This window comes from Lissotriton helveticus, chromosome 4_1, assembly GCF_964261635.1.
Source record: "Lissotriton helveticus chromosome 4_1, aLisHel1.1, whole genome shotgun sequence".
In the NCBI taxonomy this organism is placed as follows: Eukaryota; Metazoa; Chordata; class Amphibia; order Caudata; family Salamandridae; genus Lissotriton; species Lissotriton helveticus.
The window spans coordinates 362,233,259-362,258,654 of NC_136063.1; the positions used below are offsets into that span (position 1 = coordinate 362,233,259).

The 25,396-nt window shown below is 43.3% G+C and overlaps 1 protein-coding gene across 1 annotated transcript in view; it reads right to left on the reverse strand.

The window, feature by feature from the left end:
* LOC144827999 (fibrocystin-L-like) overlaps positions 1 to 25,396 on the reverse strand; it is a 1,093,512-nt gene that overhangs the window by 145,564 nt on the left and 922,552 nt on the right. Inside the window, exons 66-70 of the mRNA XM_078686146.1 lie at positions 23,561 to 23,651; positions 21,457 to 21,605; positions 16,722 to 16,844; positions 4,736 to 4,847; positions 4,534 to 4,650 (exon numbers count right to left, since the gene is read on the reverse strand). Of these exons, the coding sequence (XP_078542272.1) occupies positions 4,534 to 4,650; positions 4,736 to 4,847; positions 16,722 to 16,844; positions 21,457 to 21,605; positions 23,561 to 23,651 (592 nt within the window). The remainder of the gene's footprint in view (positions 1 to 4,533; positions 4,651 to 4,735; positions 4,848 to 16,721; positions 16,845 to 21,456; positions 21,606 to 23,560; positions 23,652 to 25,396) is intronic.

Here is a 25,396-nt window from a genome sequence, read left to right on the forward strand (position 1 = left end):
TGTCTCCTGGTCAAGTGTCCTCTATAACTAAAGCCACTTGGCTTTTTGTAATCCTTTTTTTGGCTTCACCTCTTGGGGGATTCTGTCTCCCTTTTTCCTCTTCTTTTCTCGATTTCACCTTTTCCTTCTTCCTTCTTTTTCTTTCCTTTCCTTTCACTGGATGCCTTATTCCTTATCACTTTCTTCCCTTTCTTTCTAGCAATCTCTTTCCTATTCACTCTATTTAGAAACTTCTCCTTTTTTAATTCTACTTTTGATTCTCTATTACTTTCTCAATTTGCTCTTGTCTCTCTGTCTGTGGTGGTCTTAGGGCTCAATTTTTTTTCCGTTAACCTTTTTTCTAATATCCTTACATTCCTATCCTCTTTTCTTTCTATTTACAACTCTGCTATTCATCAAAGCCTTCCCTCTATCTGTTTGCCTATTCTTCTGTAAGCTTCAAAGATGAATGGTCTCCGTGTCATAGCTTGGAATGTTAAAGGTATTCTCAACCCTGTTAAGAAACAACGTGTTTTATCTCACTTAGCAAGACTATAATGCTCCTTGAAATGTTGCAAGAAACCCACCTTTCGCTTAAAGATTTGTCTGCACTAAGCAAACAATGGGTGGGGCGAAGCCTTCTGCTCTCCGGCAGAGAACAACAAAAATGTTGTTATTATTTTGTTTCACAAATCATTATCTATCCAGTTAAAAACTGAGCTTTATGATACTAACAGTAGATGGTTGTTTTTAGATGTTATAGTTAATAATACAAATGTATCTTTCTGCCATGTTTATGGCCCCACTGGTGTAGACTTAACTTTTTGGACCATTTTTTCCATGCTTCTTTCCTCTCATGCGACCGATGATTTAATTGTTGGTGGCAATTGTAACCAGCTCATGGACCCCCTTTTAGATCGGAAATCTCATGCCAGATATGTACCCAACAAGATGCAAAAATCCTTTTACAAAGCCATCTCCTCCAGAGGCCTAATTGACACCTGGAGGATCTCACACCCTGATTCATTAGAATTATCCTTTTTTTCTCCCGTACATGCATCACACTCTCGTATAGACTATATTTTCCTCACTCAATCACACTTTCCAATTCATGACTAACTCAGAAATAGGTTCTATCCTTATCTCAGACCATGCCCCTGTCATACTGGATATTGAGTACCCCTCGCCCACTCCCACCACTAGGCGCTGGCACTTCAATAACTCCCTCCTCCTTGATCCTCAGTTCACTGAGCACTTCACTCTTTTCATGGAGGAATTTTTCCACAATAACCTTCACTCCTCTTCTCAATTTCACTTTATTTGGGACACTTTTAAGGCTGCTGCCAGAGGCTTCATCATAGATTTTGTCTCTCGGAAGAAGAAAAAAGCCCTCTCTCAGTCTTCACATATTCTTAAACAAATAAAAGAGCTTGAACATCTTTTCTTCACCACTAACTCCCCTGATACACTTTCCTCCCTCATTCAAGCGAAAATACAATACAATAAACACTCAAGGGATTCTGCATGCAATAACCTCATTAATTTTGATGCAAACATGTATGGCGGACACAATAAAGCAGGAAAATCCCTTGCAAATTATCTCAAAATTAAAAAACAAAAATCCAAAATCACTGTTATTACTGATGTCCATGGGAATCGACATTCCACTGATGACAAGATTCTTGACTGCTTTGTCCAATATTACTCCTCTTTATATACTCCGGAATCTACCCCTTCTACGGCCCAAATTGATTCTTTTTTTCAAACTATTCCCAAATCCCCTGACACTCGTATAGACCTCTCCTCCCTCAATGTACCTATTTCTGAAAAAGAAATACTCCATGCTATTACCCTTCTACCCAAAGATAAATCACCTGGTCCTGATGGCTTCACTGTTCGCTTCAATTTTCACTTTAAAAACACTCTACTACCACACCTATTTTCATTGATCAATAAATTTCTTATTATGGGGGAATCCAAAGGTTCTTTTACACAGGCGATGTTATGTTTACTCCCCAAAAAAGATAAAATTCCATCTCTCTGTAACAATTATTGGCCCATTTCATTAATAAATATGGATTGTAAAATATATGCAAAAATTTTAGCCATTCGACTAAACAATGTTATTCCTGATCTTACTAATATCTATCAATCTGGGTTTGTGAGGGGTAGGTCTATTACGAATAACTCGAGAACTCTCCTTAACATCATTCACCTTGCTTCCAAAATGGACTCCCCAGTTGCAGCCATCACTTTAGATACTAAAAAAGCATTTGATAGGGTTAGTTAGGATTTAATGTTCGGTGCGCTTAGGTGGCACGGTTTTAGTCCCCACATCATTAATTATATTAATTTGTGATATTCCGCCCCCTCTACTACTATTTGGGTTAATGCTTCTCAATCATCCTATTTTCCTCTCCATAGAGGTACCAGACAAGGTTGTGCCCTGTCCCGCCTTCCTTTTATTTTAGCCTAAGAACCTTTCCTAGAAAAAATCTGACGTTCAACATCTTACACTGGTTTTTGATATAGGAAAAACGATATCAAATTCACTGCATACGCAGATGATATTTTACTCTATATTTCTAATCCAGTCACTTCTTTACATGCACTCTTCTCTTTATTACAAGAATACTCCTTAGTCTCAGGCTACAAATTGAATATAGATAAATCTGAAGTTTTACCCCTTAATAAATGTTGCCTTCCTCACATGTTCCACGGCTCTGGTTTTACTTGGAATCCCAAAAATATCAAGTGTTTAGGCAGTCTATACACTAATAATATCAAAGAGACTATTAAAATTAATCATAATGATATTCTCACTAAGCTCTCTTCACTCATAGACCGGTGGTCTCCTTTATTTTTATCTTGGTGGGGAGATTAGCAACTATTAAAATGATGCTTCTCCCCATTGTCAATTTTTATCTTTCAATGCTTCCAATTTCTCTCCCTCTCTACTTTTTTACACTTATTAACCACACTCTTACCAAGTTCTTATGGAATAATCGCAAAGCAAGGATTTCTCTTTCTCGTCTTCAACAACCTAAGGATTTGGGTGGGGTTATCTTTCCTAACCTTACTCGCTTTCACTCTGCCTATACCTTAAAACAAATGTGGCCTTTCTTAGTAGATTCCTCCCCTCCTCCTGTGACACCTTGGAGAGCAATTGAACTAGTGCAACTTTCTCCTTTCTCTTTTCTTACAGCAACTCGCTTATCTCAACTTCCCAAGCGTTTCCTCCCGACCACATTCAAGCACTCAAAAACACTTGCCCTAACTCTGTTTCGCTCTTTTTTATCACAAGCTCAATTTAATTCTCTACTCCGATTTGGTACAACCACTCCTTAAAGATTAACAATAAAGCGCTTTTTTGGAAAGAATGGATTGATAAAGGCTTTATTCTTTACGATAGTCTTCTCAAAGATGGTTCTTTGAGGGATTTCTCTGATATCGGTGTATCCTTTCATCTGTCCAACAAACACTCTTCCCAATATCCCTTACTCAAGCATGCCCTATCCTCTCTCATATCCCAAAATAGTTCCCTATCCACCACTGTCCCATCAGATTCCCTATGACCTGACTTCACTACTCCTTTCAAAGCTGCTGCTATTTACAAATGACTTTCCCATCCCACTATAGATTGGTTCAAATCTAAACTTGAGCTTATCTGGGAAAAAGATTTATTGCAGGAATTTTCGTTTCCTATCTCGGACTCTATTTGGTCTATAATTCACACTATTTCTCGATCTTCTAGTACCACACAGACTTTATATATTTTTTACAATAGGCTCTTTTTTACTGCCTCCGACTTATTTAAATTTAAAGCCTCAGATTCTAAGAAATGCTGGTCCTGTTCATGTGCTGATAGTGATTTTCTTCATATGTTTTTCCATTGTCCATTGGTCAAATCCCTTTGGTCTCATATTTGGTTTAAGCTAAATGACATTTTAAGTATGTACTACCCCTTTGATATTGTTCATATTTTTCTGTCTGGCTTCTCTCCCATTTGGAATGTTCAATGTAATGTTCGTAAGTTTATAGATTTGTCCATAGATATTTCTTTGCAGATAATCATAACAAATTGGAAAGATACTTCGAAGATCTCATACAATGCTTGGTGGAATCTGTTGTGTCATCACCATAGACTTGACCATGCTTTTGCTAATACTGTACCTCTTTTAATCAAAAAAGACTTGTTATGTTTACCATTAGCTAATTTTCTTTCCAGACATGTTCCATAAATTTCCCTTATTATCTATGAGCTAGATTACCTTTTCTTTCCCTTCGTCCCTCCTCCGTTTTCTTTCTTCTTCCTTCCCCTCTTTCTCTCATCACAAAATACCCTTAAAAGCATTTTCTCTTGGTACAGTTTCTAATTTCCCCTTTGGGATCTTTTGTTTTACCTATATATTGTGTTACCCGTTGATCTATTTTAATGCTCTCTGTATTGTAATATTGTTTTACATGGTTTATCTTATTCAATAAAGCTTTCTAAATAAAAAAAAACATCAGAGTGGCAGTAACACAAGCAAGGCTTGAACAGTGCACACCTACCTTCTACAGTCATTAAGCCAGTAATAGCACTGTAAGTCACCAGGCCAGCATGGGGACTTCCAGGGGCCCCGTTGTGTCCGGAAGCAAAGGTTGGCCAGCTGATCCCACTTCTACCGCCTATGGTGTGAGAAGAGAAACACATTTTAGGACAATGTTTACTGATTTCACCACATTGCCAATTCCCACTGACAAAGTAGCTCACCCTTTGGCGGTCTTGTACTGCGGTGAGCACTGCTAAGCTCTATATTCGCATCACTGTTGGTGAGGACATCGGAGCAGTTGAAATTAGGACTACTTCCCACAAGCAATGAGTTCTGAAAACAGAAATATTTGTTTGCTAAGTGTCATACAATAGCCACATGTTACAGAAAAAGAATGATAAATAAGCCGTAGAGAATTGTAGACATCAAACTATGTAAAAAGTGCTCTGTCTCAGTGCCCTGACTCAATTGCAACTGAATTCATGTTTTTTCATTAAACTACTGTACATTTGCTTTCACATTTACATTCTCTTTCTAACACTATTTTTATAAGTACAGAATCTTAGGGCACTCTGCCTTCTTTAGAGTTTGTGGATTGTTACTCCGTCAAAACATGGCAGATATCCCATCCGCTGTATAACAAGTGCCATGTTTGTGGCAGGGTATCCCATCCACCAATAAAGCCCAATGTCACCTGAATAACTAGTAATGCAATTTCAAAGGCAATAAATGACTAAGAACCCTGCTGGCTAGAACGGTTGCTTTGCCTCCCACCCTGAGGCGAATCAAAGAAGTATCAGAAATGACTAACTGGGACCGCTCGCAGTCTATATGAAGCTGTTGGACCAAGTTCTTTCTACATATTGATAAATGAACAAGGTCCAAACAAGAAGAACCTGTGGAACATGAACGGTTGTGAGGCCCCTTCTGATAAGAAGCATTAGCATAGCCAATTGGTCCAGCCTTTGAGACCTTATAAGTGTTTAGTCAGAGATATTGACTTTGTCTGCATGCTGAAAAGTTATAATAAAGAAGTGTCAGAAGCATTTCATTACCTTATATATGACCAAGAAAGTATTATGTACAACTGAACGAACATATTAAAAAACTATTAATAATAAATAATGTCTTGATTTATTTTGGGCCTTTCAATGCTGGAAACTTCTATCTGCCTGTTCCAATGGTTGCTTGTTATGGTTTATTTTATTATGGGGGGGGCATAAATAACAGGAGGGTGAAGGTTGGGAAATAGTACCTGTATAACAGTCAGTGAGAGAGTCAGTCAGTTAGTCAGTGAGAGAGTCAGTTAGTTAGTCAGTCAGTGAGCGAGAGAGTGAGAGAGTTAGTCAGAGAATCAGTGAGAGAGTCAGTCAGTCAGTGAGAGACAGAGTCAGTCAGTGAGAGACAGAGTCAGTCAGTCAGTCAGTGAGAGAGTCAGTCAGTCAGTGAGAGAGAGATTGAGAAAGTCAGTCAGTCAGTGAGGGAGAGAGTCAGTTAGTAAGTGAGAGAGAGAGAAAGAGTGAGAGTCAGTGAGTCAGCGAGAGAGGGAGAGAGTCAGTCAGTGAGTCAGTCAGTCAGAGTTAGTGAGAGAGTCAGTAAAATTCAAGAAGAAACCTCCTACAATTTCGACCTCCATTTTACCTTGGAGGAAGTAAATAAAGCAATCTCAGCAAGTTTAGGCGGCAAGGCCCCAGGGCCAAATGCTTGCTCAGCATAATGTGCCGCCCAACTGATATTTTTCTGGTTCTATTATTGCCTCCGCATAAGTAACATTACACCTACAATAAGTCAGGACTATTTCGCTTTGTCAAAGTTGTTAGTTGCATAAAATAAATATACTACATACATACATACAACAATGGACTTGTTGTATATAACATTGAATATGTTTTAGATCTTGAGCGAGAGGTTGTGGCATAATGGCTAGAGCTGTCAACTTTGGAGCTGAGGAAGTAGGTTTGAGTCTCAGTGTCAGCTCAACATGCTGTGTTTCTGGGCACATTACTTAATTGTCTGTGCCTACCAAAAAATATATGAAGATGTTCTTGTTAGTGCCCATGAAAAGCACTTCGAGGTTAGCAGTACAGAACTGCAAAAAATTGAAGTTACTTCAAAACAGTGAACTGCCGCAGAGTTAAGATTTTTTTCCCCATTCTGAGTGTGAGGGTGAAAATGGAGAGCCGGATAGGGATCCGTCTCAGCGCCTGCTTTTAAGAAATGCCGCTGCTGAGCACAGGCAGGACCCGGCCCACTTAAAGCCCTACTATTATGGCCTTAATCAGGGATGGAGGGTGGAGGAAATAAATAATGTGCTCATTCTGCAACAACCATCCAGCCTTTTGATTAGGGTTGTCAGCTTATTATTTTGATGTCCCAAACAGTACAAAAATAAGCAGTCACCTAAAGCTGTATTTTCTGCACTTATCTGTGCATACTTAGAACAGAAAATATAAATAGAAAGCATTTTTACTAGGACTGCCTGAATGATCCATGACTGATAATTAAAGGGAACAAAGACAGAAAAGTCGCATCACAATTGAATACATACTTTTTTATTTATAACCCTATTTAGCGAGGTTTTTTGCATGCTCTTTAAACAATACATGGCTGGCATTTTTATTTTGGCAACCCTACTTTATATTCCTTTTCATGAAATGCATTTTCACACTAGGGCAGTAAATGTAAAATACAAATGCAGGGAATAGGCAGAGTGGGAGCCCAGGGGGAACTGGAACCAGAAAAAAACAAGCTTTGGAAACCAGTTTACAAAGGTATGTAAATATGCAAATGGTCTTTGAAGACCTGTGAAAAACCCGGCCGTGCCAGAGATAAGACTCCAGACACTGCCCTGTTGAGCCCCCGGTTGCTCGAGCTGCAGCAGCCGGGGGTGAGATGCACAATGGAGGGAGGGTTGGTGGGGGATGCTGAAGCCCTTTTAGCCCTATGGGCGTTGCGCGCCTGATTAGTACCACCATGTGCCCACTCGAATTCCTCCCGTCTACTGAAGGGGTTGGTAGGAGGGCTCCTTCCGTTGTGATGGAAGTGCCTTTTAAAATACTTATAGCTTCCATGAGCTGCTCTCTGCACAGCCGATGTCAAGAGTTCCATTTATAGTTAACTTCTGGCCCCTCCTTGCAGGTGTGGCACTGAGCATGCAGTGCGAGCCCACCCCGACCTCCTAATGTGCGAGTCTCGCTCATAATCATTGAGCCTTGAGGTCTCTGTAGTAATATAGCACCTAGAACGGGCTCAGATGGAGAGACATATTGCACTATTCAAGCCTTCGTCTAGCCCATTTAGTGCTTTACCTGATAGCTTCAACCCCAACACAAATGCTTCTTTATAAAAGATCAGTTTTTTACAGTTTAAAGTAAGCTACGTTTTGACCAATATTCCTGGAAATCCACAACAGATGCGCAGTGAATCCCCAGTAACATAACAATGTTGTGTGATGGTCTGTTTGCTCATCTGTGTTGTAGGCATTTTGTGATTTTTGTATCACAGCCAAAAGCTTCTTCACAGGACTACGTTGTTATTTTTTGCGCTTTCCTATTTTTTTCTTTTTCCGTTTTGCTGGCCACATCTCTCGCTAGCCGTGCTGTAGTGCGTCTATTGTCTGCTGTGTCGCCAAAAGCTGCTATGTCTGTGGCTCACGTAGCAGTGTCTGGGGTCTCGCGCCGGATACCTCATAAATGCCTTTGAGGTTTCTTTGTCAGGACTGCTGACACTTCTTGGTGATGTCGGACGCGTTTGCTGGCTGCACCCTTTCTTCGCGCGCCTGCAAAATTGTTGCCTGTACAATAGGGTGAACGGGACAGTTTGTTGCGTTTGTTAAAACGTTTTTGAGGCCTAAAAAGCGAAAGCAATGGTAATGCTTAGAGTTCATAAATTCACTGTTCGGTGTGGTGTGCGCTCTAGTCTGGGTGCGCATACGCGATGACGCGATGACGCACCAGACTAGAGCGGAGAGGGCGCGCATGCGCAGAGGCTAGCGGTAGAGAGGCGCGAAAGCGGAGAGCGGCAGTTGGCGACCGGAGCTGGGGACAGTTAGACGCTCGGCGCCCTTAGCTTAAGAATACTTGCATAAAATGTATGGAAATAAATCTGGTTATTCACTATACTGACTCAGAGTGTTCTGTGGAGGAAACAACTTTACAGTGGCGACGAGGGTGGGACTTGGACACCCCCCGGTGCAAGGACGACAGCAGACACCCCCACAGCCATCCTCAAGAGTCAGCAAGGCTAATCACCGGCAAAGAAGAGCTAAAGGGCGTGGCAGCAGCGCAGCATCAAAGCAATAAGCTGAACATCAGCCACACAAGACAGGTCAGTGTGGCCCCAGACGTCAGGAGCCCCTAGGCTGCGACCTGGCAACCAAGGGAGACTCTCCAGAGCCAGAGAAAAGGGGGGAGAGTGCACAGTCGGCGCACAGTGCGAGAAGTACAACCCCAGGGAGCCCAAGGGGCCCAATTGACACATCAGGGAGCGCAGGAGTGTCAGGTGAACCCACTCAAAGGAGGGTCCAAGAAGGAAGACCTAGAGGTGAGGGAAGAATGGCGAACCAGGCGTCGGCCCTGATGGCTCCAGTTCCGTTTCTACCGAGACCAGGTGAACCCCAACTCAAATGGGAAGACTGGAAAGATTATTTCCTAAATTACATCGAGGCCCTGGGTGATGAAAGCGAAAGTGAGTTCACGCCGGAAAGAAAAAAGAGACTGCTGCTTCACAACTTAGGCCCAGAAGGGGTGAGAGTGTTTAAGAACCTGGTGCCCAAAGAGAGGGGTGCAGCGGAGACGGATGTGTTTGCAAATGCGCTAGATGACATGGACTGCCATTACCGCCCAGCGGTCTGCGTCTCGATAGACCGCTATAACTTCCAGCAGCGGAAACAGGAGGCGGGAGAGTCCATTGACGATTACGTGGCAGCCCTTCGCCGTCTAGCAATCACATGTAGGTATGGCAACCTGCAGGATGAGTACATTAAGGACCAGATTGTAATGCACACCACCAGCAGGTCGGTGCAAGACAAGCTGTGGGCAATGAATGAGACAACCCTGAAAGAAGTGGTGGCGATGGTCAAAAAGGCCGAAATGTCGAAGAGAGGTGCAGACGCGGCGAAAAGGGAAAGTGGCCCAAGACAGATGGTCAACAAGATTGAGGAGGCACCACAATCCAGTAAACCCAAAAGTAACTTCGGGGACCCGAGGAAAGATATGAGAGGAGCTGGGAAACAGGTGACTCGCTCTGGCCAGGGATCAAAATTCGCATGCTACAGATGTGGTAGTGCAGCACACGCGGCCCAGGACCGGCGTTGTCCCGCCTTCCGCGCCAGGTGCTCGTTCTGTGGGTTGACTGGCCATTTCGAAAAAGTCTGCCGAAAGAAAGGGGCGAAGTCCATGGTTAAGTGCATAGATGCAGCAGCGGCCAACGTAAGTGAGGAAGACGAAGTGGATGATGATGATCTAGTCCTGTGCATAGAGGACCAAGTTTTGGACGTGTCCGGCAAGCGAAGAGACAAGCCCCGCACCGACATGCTCATAGGTGGTGTCAAAGTACACGTGGCCGTGGATTCTGGATCCCCCTGGACCATTGTACAAAGGTCGATATGGGAAGAGGACTTCGTGCCTGCCATAGGTCCTGACTTGAAGCCGCCGGACATCAGACCCATCTCGTATACCGAGAATACCATCCCCCTGGTTGGGTGCAGGGACTTGGAGTTCGAATTCCGAGGACGGTCAGCCACGTGCACCCTGTATGTAGCTGAAAAAGGCCCATCGGTACTGGGATGGAGAGATGCAGGTGATCTCGGTATCATCCTCAATCCTGGGGGGAAAGAACAGATCCTGCTAACAGACGAATGGCCCCTCTCGAAGGAGGAGGATTGGAAGGTGGCATACTCCAAAGTATTTGAGGGCACAGTTGGAAAACTGGACAAATTCGTGCACAGGATGGTCATCAAGGAGGGTGCAGTGCCAGTGGTGCATAAAGTACGGAACATACCGATGTCTACGAGTGAGGCGGTGCGTCAAGAACTAATGAGGTTAGAAGAGCAAGACATCATTGAACCAGTGGACAGTGCGGAATGGCTATCGCCCTTGGTGGTAGTTAAGAAGCCGAACGGCAAGGTCAGGCTCTGTGTGGACCTTAGGGAGCTCAACAAAAGCCTTGTAGTGGAGAGATTTCCGCTCCCCAGAATAGATGAGATGCTGGCGAGGACTAAAGGGATCAACCATTTCTCCACCATAGACCTGACGTCGGCGTACTACCAGATAGAATTGCATCCATCGAGCAGGAAGTACACAGCCTTCATAACGCCCTTTGGATGCTATCAATTCAAGAGAATGCCGTTCGGCCTGGCATCCGCTGCGGCCGTGTTCCAGAAACTTATGCATAGGTTGTTCAAGGACATTCCGGGAGTGCAATACTTCCAAGATGACATATTAGTGATGGGCTCCGACAAAAGCGAACACGACAGGAAGCTACACCGAGTGCTGGGAGTGCTGCAAAGCAGGGGATTGACGGCGGAATGGAGCAAGTGTAGAATAGGGTCCCGCTCTGTGACCTACCTGGGGCACGAGATAGGGACGCACGGCATATCACCGAAGGAACAAAACGTGAAAGCAATAAAAGATGCCAAGGCTCCAACTACCAAAGAGGAAGTGCGGTCATTCCTCGGAATGGCCGAGTATTACAGCCGGTTTGTCAGACATTTTGCCACCAGAACGCACCGGATGAGACAGCTAATCAGGAACAATGCAAAGTTCGAATGGGATGCGGAGGCCCAATCCGAATTCGAGTCCATTAAAGACTGCATCAGCCACGCCATTCCACTGCAAGGGTATGTCCCCACCGGAAAAACAGTGGTGACAACTGACGCAAGTGACAAGGGCCTGGGAGCTGTCTTGGCGCAGGAAAGGGAAGATGGTGCCAAGGAGACGATCTGTTTTGCATCCAGGGCGCTGTCCCCGACGGAACAACGGTACAGCGTAATTGAAAAAGAGATGCTGGCGGTCACATGGGCACTGAGCAAGTTCCGTCAGTTCATATGGGGCACAAGATTCAGACTCCAAACGGATCACAAGCCACTCATCAAGGTGTTGACGTCTTCGGGTCATGACACGGCCACCCCGAGGATAGCGAAGATGACCTTAAAGTTGCTGGACTATACATATGATGTGGAATACCTTCCAGGAACACAGAACAAGGTAGCTGATTACCTCAGCCGGGCGGCAGCAATGGAGGAGGCGCCAGGTGAGGCCCAGGACACAGAGGAGATGGTGGCCAGCATGGAGGACCACGAGACGTCAATCAGTGCACAAGAGTGGCAGGCAGCTTATGAGCTCGATGAGGAAAAGATGGAAGTTAGGAAACATCTTACCATGGGCTGGCCGGACAAGAGGAAGCTCAAGGAAGGTGTGCGACGATTTTATGAAATGAGGGAGGAACTATCCCTGAGTGACTCAGGTATATTCTTGTACAGAGGAGAGAAAGTGGTGCCCCCAGTGACACTGATACCAAGACTGCTGAAATTGCTCCATGAGGGGCATTTGGGCATCGTTAAAACCAAGGCGTTGGTCAAACAGATGTATTGGTGGCCGGGAATGGATAATCACATAGAGAGACAAGTGAGGGAGTGTGAACAGTGCCAGGGCGCGGATAAGGTGCTTCGGCCACTCAGACCAGCTCTAGGGAAGTTCGACACCCCACGAGGCCCGTGGGAAGAAGTGGCCATTGACATTCTGGGGCCCGTGCTGGACAGCAGAGGAGTGAATAAGTACATTTGCGTAATAATTGACAAATACTCCAAGTGGCCGGAAATAGACTTACAAGAGTCGATGGACACGGAGACGATCCTCAAGTTTCTTACCTCGGTGTTCCTCAGAGAAGGAATACCAAAATCCATTCTTAGTGACAATGGACCGCAATTTGTGTCAGACAAGTGGGGAAGATACATGAAGAGGAATGGGATCGAGGTGAAACACACGGCCGTGTACCATCCGGCTTGCAACGGCCAGGTCGAAAGGTTTAACAGGGTGCTCATGGGCTCCATCCAGGCGGCCATTTCACAAGGAAAAGACTGGGAGATGGAAGTGATGAACATGCTGTGGGCTTACCGGATAACGCCCTCGGTGGTGGGGTACAGTCCGTTCCAAGTGCTTAGGGGACGCCATCCCTTCACCCGGGACAATGTGGCCTGGAGGGAAAAGACCATCACCAGCAAGTGGTCCCCGGCGGTGGTGCAACACAACCTGGAGAAGGCCCAGAGGATCTACGCAGCCCACTATGACAAGCGACGAAGCACAAAGGACACGGCATTGGAAAAAGGGGAGTGGGTTAGGATCAAACTTCCCACTCTGCAAAAGAAAGGCGATAGCAAGTTCAGCCAGCCGCTACAAGTCAAGGAAGTGCGTGGTAGGGCGGCTCTCCTCAGTGATGGAAAGGTCTGGTCGCAAGACCGCATGGCCAGAGTCAACAAAATATTAGTTTGGCCCAAGGTTGAGGTGGAAGAGAGTAGCAGGATTGACCAGGAGGCCAGAGCCGTCTCGGAGCAAGGCACGGATAATCAGGAAGATGGCGCAAGGGCCGACAGTGAAATGGAAGCCTGGGGACCCAGGTTGTCCGAGGGCCGTGAGGGACAGGTGAACGCAGAACAGAGAGCAGACGCGAGAGAAGCCGGGGTGTCCCGAGGAGAGACAGAAGTGTCAGAGAGCATGCCGGTAAGACACACCCGCAGTGGAAGGGCAGTTATTGTGCCCTCTCGTTATAGAGACTTTGATATGGAAGGACATTAGATGGGTGCTGTTCCCCTGGTTGGCCCACCAAGACTATTCCCAGTTGAAGGACACCCCACCTGGTGGAAGGGGGGGACACGCTTATGTTTTCTATTAAAGGAGGGAGATATGTGGTGTGCGCTCTAGTCTGGGTGCGCATACGCGATGACGCGATGACGCACCAGACTAGAGCGGAGAGGGCGCGCATGCGCAGAGGCTAGCGGTAGAGAGGCGCGAAAGCGGAGAGCGGCAGTTGGCGACCGGAGCTGGGGACAGTTAGACGCTCGGCGCCCTTAGCTTAAGAATACTTGCATAAAATGTATGGAAATAAATCTGGTTATTCACTATACTGACTCAGAGTGTTCTGTGGAGGAAACAACTTTACATTCGGGGGGGTTTATTTACAATCCTTTCGTGTTTTCTCCCACTTCAGATTCAATTTGGGCCTTTCCCTTTGTTTACAGTTCTCCTCAGTGCGGTCTGTTGTTAGTGTTGGGTGCGGTGTGTGTGTGTGTGTGTGTGCAGAGGCGGACGGGAGTAGTGTGTTGTTCTGATAAGGAACATGACAACAGCACACTAGCAGGAGGCCAGGAATGAACGATCGCAGACCGCCAATATATTATTTTCCCTTGGCACAAAAGATGGAGTAATAAAGGTATTAGATAATTGTCTTTTCTGAACAGACGGTGAAATAATGGTCTGTGGCACCACTGCGTGTAGCCGTTTCTTCACTGTTTAGGCACAGGCTGCATTTTATACTATGTATTCTGACCAAATAGTTTTTCAATCAATACAAGTCGTATGATGTTTAGAGGATTCCTGTTAAGCAACTTGCCCACAAGATGGCAGTGTAAGCAATCTTGTTTGCAGCATTTCTTTTTAAACACAGCATGATTTAAAAAACGCGGGCGCAAAAAGAATGTCTGGTTTGCACCTGCCACTCCGGAGCTCCCTAGGCCAAGGGAGAGAGAAAGCGGGACATGTATCCGCCTTTGGCCAATTGCGTGCTGTCTTTCTTAGAAAGACGCACGCAAAGGCAAATAGCGTGTGAGCAAAATAGTTTAAAGTCCTTACTAGAAGCCTTGCAGAGCAGCACATACGCGCAGGCTCAGGTGAGACCTAAAAAAGGGGGTAGGTGGATAAGTCCTCCACCATCCAAAGAAACATATATGTTGGGATATTCCCCCAGCCCGCCTGGGCCTTCCTAGGCTGTCCTTTTATTGTCCCAGTCCTAATGAAGACCCGCACTGACTCCGCAGTAGTGCTGACTCTGGGTTGAAACGTCAACACACTAATTCTTGGACCAGTTGAAGGATTCTGCGAAGAGACTTGTTTATTAAGTCCGCAAACTTACCTGAAATATTCGCATTTCTGGCCATTTTTCCATCCCCCCAACCACTCTGCATATATTACGCACCATTACTAAACCACTGAGCACCAAACGTCACCTTGTCACATGCTATATTTCACTTTGTGTTTTTTGACAGCCTTGCAAATATAAATTAGGTATTTATGAATGAAGCAATTTATAAAAGCTCTTAGTAATATCCCACATGGTTCTATGTTTGTGTTTATTATGATTGATTGGTCTTTCTATGAATAGTCTCTTGATTGGTTCAAATTGCTTGAAGAAATACTTACTCGACAGAACCAATTGTATTTTAGTATATGACTACGGAAGGGCTGCCCTGCTGCTTGAGGCCTGCCTTGTACCTCAGAGGATGGCCTTGCTGCTAACAAATGACTTCATTGCTGCTTCTGCCCTGCATACGCAGACTACCAGAGTGACTCCAAAGGCAAGTTGTCTGGCTTCCTGTGTAAGCTATGGGGACATAACAAGCTGCAGAGAAGTTAAACCCCACATTTGGCAACTGCTGGAATAAGTCCATCCCCAAATGGTGCCCCTTCAGCCCTGGAATGTTGTTGGTTGTGCTGAAAGTTGGGACGTTGAACATTTTTCACCAAAATGTGGCCTGGAGACAGACAGAAGACAAGACCTACTTGCTCACAGATTGGCCCAAGGTGCATCACCAGTCAAGCTCACTCTGTGGTAGATTCCACTATGTCCTTTACTGTAGCAGCAAATACTATTTAGCATGACCTCTCACTGAAGGTATCTGGCCTCGTGGAGCCCTCGCCAGCAAAATTCTGCAGCATTATCCTACTGGAGATGTACGATTTCCAAAAAAGTGACAAAGCCCGGAGATAAAAATCTTCAAGATTCCATCCAGTGGCTTTCCAATGTCCACACTTCCTCATCAGACACAACCGGATGCTTTGGCCCGCTGAAATTTACTTACTTGGTACCTTTCTTCATAAATCTGAAGGTAAGCGTAATCCACCTCTTGTAGCCAATCCATGCTACTTTGCAGGTGGCTTTAACTTTTGCCTTTGCTCCTGTCTTGTGTGACCAGATACTAGTAGTTGGGTGCCATTTTTCACTTAAAATTTTCTAAATTCATAACTCCAGTTTTACTGATTGGATTATATTTATTTGGTGCCATTATATTGATTAAAATGTACTCTACTTTTCTCAATTGGTTTTGATTTTTTATTGTGCTTTCACTTTATTACTATTTGTATGCTGCACAAATACACAGCCTATAAGTTAACCCTAACTTCTTTTGTGCCGGCCTCAAGAAGGCTATGCACAGGTTAATTTAGTGACGTTTGTGGTTCACCCTGACAAGGATTGTGGTTGCTGCTTAAGAAGGGTCTTCACCCCGCTCAATCAAAAACACAATTTCGTACAAATGATCATTAAATTTGCACATACAGTTTTATTGCTAAAACTATTTAGCGAACTAATGATAATGTGTGGTAAGAGGGGTTCAGTGAATATTTATCATTTGTGCATCACCACGCAAAACGTCTTGATTTGTTTTGATACTATTAACATCTTTTTTTCCCTCACATTTCAGAATCAAACATGTGCCTCATTTGTACTTTCCTAACTTCTGATATATTTATAAATATGTGTACAGTTCATTTACAGGAACTTCAGTTTTGATGTGACATACTACAGCCTTTCCGTTCATAGTCCCTGTTCCCCAAGCAACATCGCTTCACAAAATCCTCTCACTTTGCATTCCAAGAAAAGTGAACCTTAATCTCAAGACTAAAAGAATAATCACTAGTTTGTCAGATATTACAGGCATTTGAGCTGAGGATTAAAAAACACACAATTTACAGGCATCTTTTATTGCCCATTCAACTTCTGAACTCCAGTATTATTAATTTGGGAGTGCTGTGTGTGGCACCCTCGCACCGAACTTCCAGCGCTATGACAACATGGGAACAACAAAACATTCGGTAGGGTTGTTTCATGAAAGAACCTATTAGTATTTGTACTTAATCTTCGTTCACGTACGTTGCCTCTTTCGGGAACACACGTTTACATACAGATAAAATAATCAAACAGAACACGTTGTCTCACCTTAATTGCTACTATTTTGTTTGACCTTGAATGGGTAGTTGCAGAGGGTGTGTAAATGATGGAAAAAATTCCCATTCCATTGTCCACAAGGCTCACGTTGTTAATCTGCACTCTCTCTGTGGTCTGTAAGGCAGTATTTCATGTAAGAAATTAGACGTTAAATATGATGCTCAGAGCCTACACACATCTTGGTAAGTGATTAGACTTGTACAGTCACAACACAGCACAGGAACCAGCCAGCACATTGCACAAACCAACCCAAAACTAAGATTCATAGGAGAAATGAAGTTATCAATAGAGAACCCGGTAAAGGAATACATTTTGATCAAGTGGGAACAATACAGATGTGACTTCCCTGCTTAGAAAGTAGCATCCAATGTTGGTTGTCATGTAGCATCCAATTTTGGTTGTGGTACCAGTGTGCAATGCTCTAACGCCTCAGCTGACATGGAAACTCAAGTCAGAGGAAGTCCAGAGTATTTCAAGAGTAAGTTTCATCTACTCGTACCCCAATGTTTGGAAATCAAGCCTACAGCATGGTGGAGAGAGCGAGTTACCCACCCAATGGCTGAAATGAACAATGTCTAACCCGGTAATCTGTCATCAATGTCTGTTTCCCTCTTGACCACATTGTGCGACAGTACAAATGCATTACTTTACTGTGCCTCCTTTACCCAGGATCAAAACAGTTGAGAGCCCCTTAAACTGCATTTGTTGATGATGTGCAACGTATGAAATCCCCTCAAAAACATGATAGTGTTTGCTCGATCTATAAAAAACATTTAGACCATAAATATGGGGACATGATGAATTACCTGCCTTTTCATTCACGAATGTCACTGCTGTCACAGAGGGAGAGTCAGTTCATGAATGTAAGTAAGTGGCACAGGGTCAGACTGCTTTGCATATGGCCATGTCTGAACTGGGGTGGCGGAGTGGGCTAAAGAACGGTGATGGATTAAACCCAGATCTGTTGACTGGGTGTGAGTGTTTGATTGGTTCAGATTCTCCATCCATCACCACCCCCTTTTGTACCACTTTGTTCGCCATAAGTGTGGCAGGGTATGCTCTGACGTGAGTCCCTTGCTCACTTTGCCACTGGATTCAAGCAAGCCGGGCTAAAGACGGCTGAAATGTCAGAAACCGGTCCTCGGAAGCTTGTTTCCGGTCCAGGGAAGGCATTGCTTGGCAGTTCGGGCTGGACTGTTGCCATGAGGCACAGAGTCAGACTGCTTTTCATATGGCCATGTCTGAACTGGGGTGGCAGAGTGGGCTAAAGAACGGTGATGGATTTAACCCAGATCTGTTGACTGGGTGTGAGTGTTTGAATGGTTCAGATGCCTCGTCCATCACCACCCCTTTTTGTACCGCTTGGTTTAACTCAGCACACTGGTGTTCTGCTTCCAGTCCCCAGTGTAAGTGCTCTGATCGGTAAAACATAGTAACATTGGCTTATTTGCATATCTATCTTCCCTGGAAGGCCATAGCAAATAGTGCATGAACTATACCAACTGCATGGGAGTTAAATGTCACCTGTGGACTGTAGCATCTATGATGCCTCCATTAGGTTGACCATTAAAACATGGTGTTTGATCTAAATGGGTAGCCTGACTGCTGACGTTTTTAAATATGCAGGTAGACCGGTCAAAATAAATCCTTTTTGATTAGAGGGAACTACTTTTCAATATAAACTAAACCACTACTAAGTAGAACTTGCATCCCACAAGACAGGTTCCCTGGTATTTAAAAGTGAAACAGGTGAGAATGTAATGTTAGCATGTTCCCACATGTTCCTAGCCACCAAAAGCTATTTTTAATATATAGGTGCTATGGCATTTTCTATGGAAAAACCTCAATTACGTTTAAAGACAACTTTTGTAACTTTAGAATACCCAGAGTCCACTTAATCACTGTTTTTCGAAACTCACTTTAATGGTGAAGTTGGCTTTTTGACAAATATACATGAAAAATTACTTTTAGCAAAGTGCACTTTTTCCTACCTGAAGCTTCAGTGGCTAATTAGAATTTGTTTGCCTAATCGGCTTTTCCATGCCAGTGCTTTACTCTTGAGTAGGTGTGAAATCTGCTCGGAGAGCAGAGATAATGGCTTGGGCCTTTTGGTAGGATGTCCTGGCTATGAAGTATGTGGCTGAGCTTATCTCAGGAAGGGTCACTGGGAGGGTCTAAGAACATCATTAACTTGAAAGGGACCAGGGTGAGGACAGACCAATTAAAATGTAGTGTTAAGCCAGACCCAGGGAGGAGAGGCCACTGCTGGAGTGAGTTCTGCTATCTAAGCATCCTGACATTGAGTAGCTGTTTCAAAAAGAGCAAAAGGTTGGCAATTGAACAATGTTTCGATCTAGAGACGAGGGACTAACAACTTTGTCAGCAAGAAAATCAGATTAGTCCAACTCACAGATTTTTGGCTCGTGAAAACAATGTCAGCCAACCCTTACAGCTAAAGAGCCTGGCTTCAGGGCACCCTGCAGACCTACAGCTTCCAGAAGTGCCCTCCGGATGTTTTCAAGCAGCAAAAATTAGACTAAGGGGTGATTTATAATTTGATGGATGGAGGTTTGGCAGTCAATGTGATGGAGTAATTTAGTTGTCTTGATTTTCTACATCTAACTCAGCATTACCTTAGTGATAGATATTTTTTCAAGGCACATAGACATGGATTGCGGAATAGTAAATCTACCCTTCTCACTAAGCACTTATCTTTTGATATTTTGTCCCTTGATAGTTTGTCCTCGATATTCTTGCACCTTGATATTCTAGGGGTTGATAATACGTGGTACAGCCCTCTCTCCAAGATCTGAGGGCCTTTTTTAGAGTATGGGGCTGACTTAAAATTCCCAGAATCAAGTAGTAAATGTTAAATAAAGAGAAGACTTCACCCTCAGAATGTCATCCACCATAGTATTGCTATGCTTGAAGTAGCTGGGCCAATGGATTTATGAACAAACTCGAAACCAGGCCCTAAAGTATTGCTGTTCTGCAAAATAAGTGTACATTTTCTCCAAGGTCATTCATAACATTACTCTAGCAATGAAAAGAAGTGGGATGGGGACTAACTGATGACATGACCACATACGTTACCTCCATTCTCCACAAAATGTACTAGCAGTTTTTCTTTCTACACTTAATCTTGGTCGCAGTCTACTTTATTAATCTTGTTTTGAGCTGAGGCTTAACTTGCAATCAAGTCTACAAAGAAAGATATATAATTCAATTTCTCATCTTTGAAGATAACTTGCTGCACTCTGCTTCGATGATCTGAAACTTAACCAAGCAATAAAATTAAAATATTCATTAGTCATTTTATGAAACTAAATATGTTAGCATTTAATTGATGCTTTCCAATCCATTAATTCTGCCACTATGTATGGCAAAGTGACCAATTTGGAGTCACTTTTTTCCTTTCAACATCCACAACTCAGAAATAAGATAAAAACTAATTTCCCCAATTCTTATGGGACCATGCATCTAACAGTCAATTCTACAGGTTCTTAGAGGTGCCATCACAAACTCAGCTTCTCCAGTTTTTCAAATCGAATTCTTTCTTTGGCAAGTAGGCTTTTATATCCCCACTTCATACAGTTCTATCTAGCTCAACCATGAACCTACAATATTGCTTTTTGGGCACCCACCAATTTATTATTTCAGCTATTCCAATGTTTCATTGACCCTTTTCAGTTTTCATCTGCCTGGTACCCTCAACCGCTTTATAAGCCCCCTACATTCCCTATCATCATACTTCATTTACATATCCCAAAAATAATGTAGTTCCTTGCTCTGTGTATTTGGAAGTGCATTCCTGTATCTGTATCTTTGCACTCCTCCAAAATTACTTAATTTTTTCTTCTTTAAAAAAACGCTTACCTCTACCAATTGGAGTGAGCACTTGGATTGCTGGCCTTTGCTATGTACCCCATTTTGCCATCCTTGTTCAGTATAAATATTTTCTACTGCTACTATTCATTGTTGAATACACCACTAACAAAAGTGACGCAAACCCGGCACAAAATGTTGGGGTGGGATTTACTATCCAAAGAAATCTGCATTGGTAAACACCCCAAAGTAAACTAAAGCTGTGCTGTTTGCTAATTTGTGCTACTTTGTATCAAGGGGGCATTCTGTGAGTGGTATAGGGATGCTGCCATACAAGCGCTCATGGGTTTTGGTGCAAATCCATATCTAATATGATAATAAAACAGGTATTTGTACCAAAATCTGACACCCCCACAAAATGGGCATAGCAGGGAGAAATGTTTTCATTTCCCTTATGTCCCCAACTTTGCTTGCATGCTGCATTGTACAGCACACATCTGAAGTGGGAAAAGTCTGAAAGAATAGTTTTTGAATTGGAAAGGTTGCCTTCCAGTACAAAACCTATGGTTTGAAAAATGCACAAATTCTTGCACTATGAGTAAGGGTATGAGTTGGTGCATGGTAGCCAAAAGTGCACCAGCACTGTGGGGGAGGGGGGAGGCACCCTATTCTAGAAGATATGGTAGATTTGTTTTTCTTCCTGTGGCAAACGTTTTGTAAATCTGGGCTCTGAGTTAGGTGTCCTGCCTTAGAGTTATCTGGACAGGTAACTTACAAAGACCAAGAACTGTTTTGCCTAGTAGTTATTTCAATTATTTTATTTAAATTATAGCAACCCTTTGAACTATGTCAGTTTGGCTCAAAAGCTCTGGGTAACTTAAAAGTAAACAATAAAAATCACCTGGAAATAAATGCCATAATCCCAGCATCTCCAAAGAGTAAAACCTTGTATGAGAGAACATCCTGGTAGGCCATCTTCCTCCATGTATACTCCATACAATCCGCCGTGAGCTTCATTGTTGGACCATTGTTCCACTGAATTGTTTGCACCTGAAACAAAAATATATCTGATCACGCAGTACTTTAACTCTACCAGCATTCTGAAGAGTGGTGATACCTCTCCTAACATACTTGCCCTAAGAGCTTCCTTGCTCTTGGTATATGGCTGACGAGGAAATATAAGTGCGATCCCCTAAAAATGAGTGCTGGTTGCCCCTCTAATGCTAATTTATAACTATGCCTACAGAGCTAGGACAGGTGCACAAAGAGGAAGAAATGCGAAGAAAAAAGCAAGAGAAATGCAGAAAGAGGCAACATAAGTCCAGAAAGATGAAGAAAGGTGCAGAAAGAAACGAAAGTTATGCATAAAGAACCATGTAGGTAATTTGTGTTTTGCAATTCTCAAATTGCGATTTTTAGGGAATCGCAATTAGAGAATCGCAAAATGCAATGTAGGACGGATTAGCAAAGTTTTTTGCGAATCTCACTTATTCCTTATTTGCGAATCGCAAATTGAGATTCGCAAATAAGGAACATCTTCTCATTCATTCCTATTGGCTAAAAGGCCCATAGGAATGAAAAGGAAGACATTCTCAATTTGCGATTCTCATTTAGAGAATCGCAAATTGTGAATGCAATTTCAGGGTTGTAAGGGTGTCAATAGGACACCCTTTTACACCCCAGAAATTAATATGTGTGCACATGTGGCACACATACACACCCTAAGGGCATGTATGTGACCCACATGGCATTTTGCGATTCCTTAACCCCTTCCATGCTGATGACGAACCCCAGCCGTCACGCTCCACGGTGCTCGTGTGCTGATGACGGCTGGGGTTCGTCACGGCCCCGCCCTGTTCTTTTTTTTACAGCACAGTGGCGGAATCGGCCCAGCATGGAAGGGGTTAAGCCAAAATTTGCACAACTTGGAAGCTTGATACATTGTATTTAAGGAATCGCAATTTGCGATTCCTTAAATGCAATAGCAAAATAAGGAATCGCAAATTTTGCGATTCCTTATTTTGCATATGGGTTTTTGTGTGCTACATAGCACACTGCCCTAATTGCGATCGCAAATGCTGAAATTCGGCAAATTTCAGTTTTTGCAAGCGCAATTAGGCTTCCTACATATGGCCCCAACTGAGGAGCAGAAAGAGGCCTTGTTGCAAACTCATACTGTGTCCCTAACTTTTTGCTGACGGGTAATGGTGGTAACTGACTCTGACTAACCAGGCTTAGAGCCAGTGCAATGCTAAAAGACACTTAGAATACAGTCAAAACACCAACATACACTAAGGAACACAACGCGTTGGAGTATCCCTGTGATTGGCATGACCTCATACGTAAGGCCCTAGTCCATTATAGGGCAGGGGGATTGAAACTACCTCTAAGTCAGAGGTGCAGAAAGATGCTTCTTTAAGTAGTTGTCACATTTGCAGAGTGGTGGAGAAAGGGTGCTGGGCTCCGACCAGCGCTCAGGAATTCCACTGCATAGGACTTAGAGGAGGCACTAGAAGGGCTTATTGGCACCCAAAGTACCTCAGCAGTAAATTGGACTTCATCCCCCATCCCGTAGTTTGCCAGGAGGCGCATTTGCAGAGTGGTGGAGAAAGGGGGGCATGTCCCCGGAAGACGTCTTAGCAATCCCACGGTGTGGGACTTACTAGAGGTAACATGAGGGGTGGTTGAACCCCAAGGACAACCTTGTGGGCGAACTACCCCTCCTATTACCTCCAGTTAGACCCACACAACAGGACTGCTAAGTTCTCATAGCAGTCCATGCCCCCTTTGCCCACCACTCTGGGGCACATACTCAGGTCAGTAGTGGTCCTCCAGCCCCGGGGACCACCACCTCCAAGGGCTGTGAAATGCTGGGAGGGAGGTCGCACCGTCCCCCTCCTGGAGCCACTAGGTCCACATTAACTGGATTGCAGAGAACGAGCACAAATTTATATCAAATATTGTTGCCAATATAAATTATTAGAACAAAATTGTGATCAACTTACCTGAGCATGGTTCACCATCAATATGGTATGCAACTCTTTCAAATCCTGCAACAATATTGTCCTGGAGGACAATTTGCCTGCCGTTATTTACCTGAAATTACGTTTAAAAATAAAAACAATGTTACTATGAACAACTTTAAGAAAAATGGCTTAAGTCGATGGAACACTGTCAATACATCTGACCGTTAAAGTTGCAAAAGAGTACACATAATATGTAAAACGAAAAGCAAGGAGTAAAAAAATATTTTCAAGGTAATTAAAAATACTCTGCAACCTATTCACATTTCTCTTTGGCAAAGTGTATAGAAAACTAAAAAAGGTTATTTAACTAAAAAAATAAGTCAAAATATTTCATTTTAAATATATTGTAAATTGATTTTATGTCTTTATTTTAAGCATTGAACAAAAAGTAAATGCTATTAGCTTGATTGTGAATGTAATCTTTAAGTAATTCTTAACAGAGTTATCTTAAGGATTTTGAGGGCCTCGGGCCAAAGACATCTATCGACACCTGTTTGGGACGTTTTTGATCCGATTTCAGCCCTTTCATGCATTCTTTGGCCAGGACCTTGACAGTGCACAGGTACATTCGTCTAAATTCAAAATGTGTTGACATCTCATATTCAGGGGCTAATGATGTGTGTTTGCAATATTTTAACACAGCAGTAGCTCACTAATACTACTGCCAAATAATCTCTGTGAAACTCTCCCATTTCTCATATGTGTTGTCCTTTTTATCGATGTTGCAAGAAACATTAAAAAAAACTTCTCTGCAAAATGTCTGTAACAGACTCTCACAGATTACACCCATTAAAAAATAAATTAAAGGAAAATGGTATTTAAAACAATTTGTTAAGGTCAACAGGGCAAGACTCTCTGCAGAACAGAGTTTGCTCTATCAGGGGGCCCCTGGAAGGCTTAAGCCTTGGGCTCGAGCCCACTTTGACAATGCCTTAAAATGTCTCTCCGTTTGCCTAACTTTGCACTTAAATTTTGTGAATGGCCAAAAGTAGTAAAGTTATTCAAAAGTGTATGAGTAAACTTACACCTAAAACAATTACTCACAAGTATTAGTTACCTTTGTAAATAGCCCAGTTTCAATGTTATTAAGAATAGTTGGGGTATTTTTCACTCACTATATCATGAAAGTAATTTGTGTTCTGGAGATATAAGTCAAAATGCAAGATAGATACTAGAGTACCTACCTATTGTTACTCTGTGTTACTTTTCCAACCATGATTTGGCTTGCTTTAGCATCTACTATATTTCCTGAAAAAACAAGTCTTGGCATTGAGCTTGCGAGCATGGCCTGGACAATTCTGAAACCTTTGTAATAACCCAAATTCCAGATGATTTAATGATTGATGTGCCCCTGAACTTTGGAAACGTTTGGGAAAGGGGAATTCAACACATACCAGCTCAGTAATATTCCGTATTGCTTTAAAAGGCCACAGTCGGAGGTCAGACCCCCTATGGTAGCCTGTATAATATTAGTCCATAAGAGAGTAAAGGTCCTGAATGGTGGGACAGCCCAAGTTAAAAAAAATAAAAAACGTTCACGCTAGGTCTGCTCTGGTGCAAACGGCTTTCTGCAAATAGTATGTTTGCTATATCTATATAAAATGGGCTAATACAGTGCTTCAAGTGTAAATTCTTCTCTGTCTGATTATTAGTGGTTAGGATTTACTGGGTGTGAAAGAACCTGCTTACAAAAACTTACCATTCCCTCCCCTAGTTCCCCACACTCCTTCTTTGCTCCCACCTCCAACGCACTGGACCCCACATACATTTAGCACCTGTTCAGAGGTGGTAAATATATCAAGTAAAACAGCATGG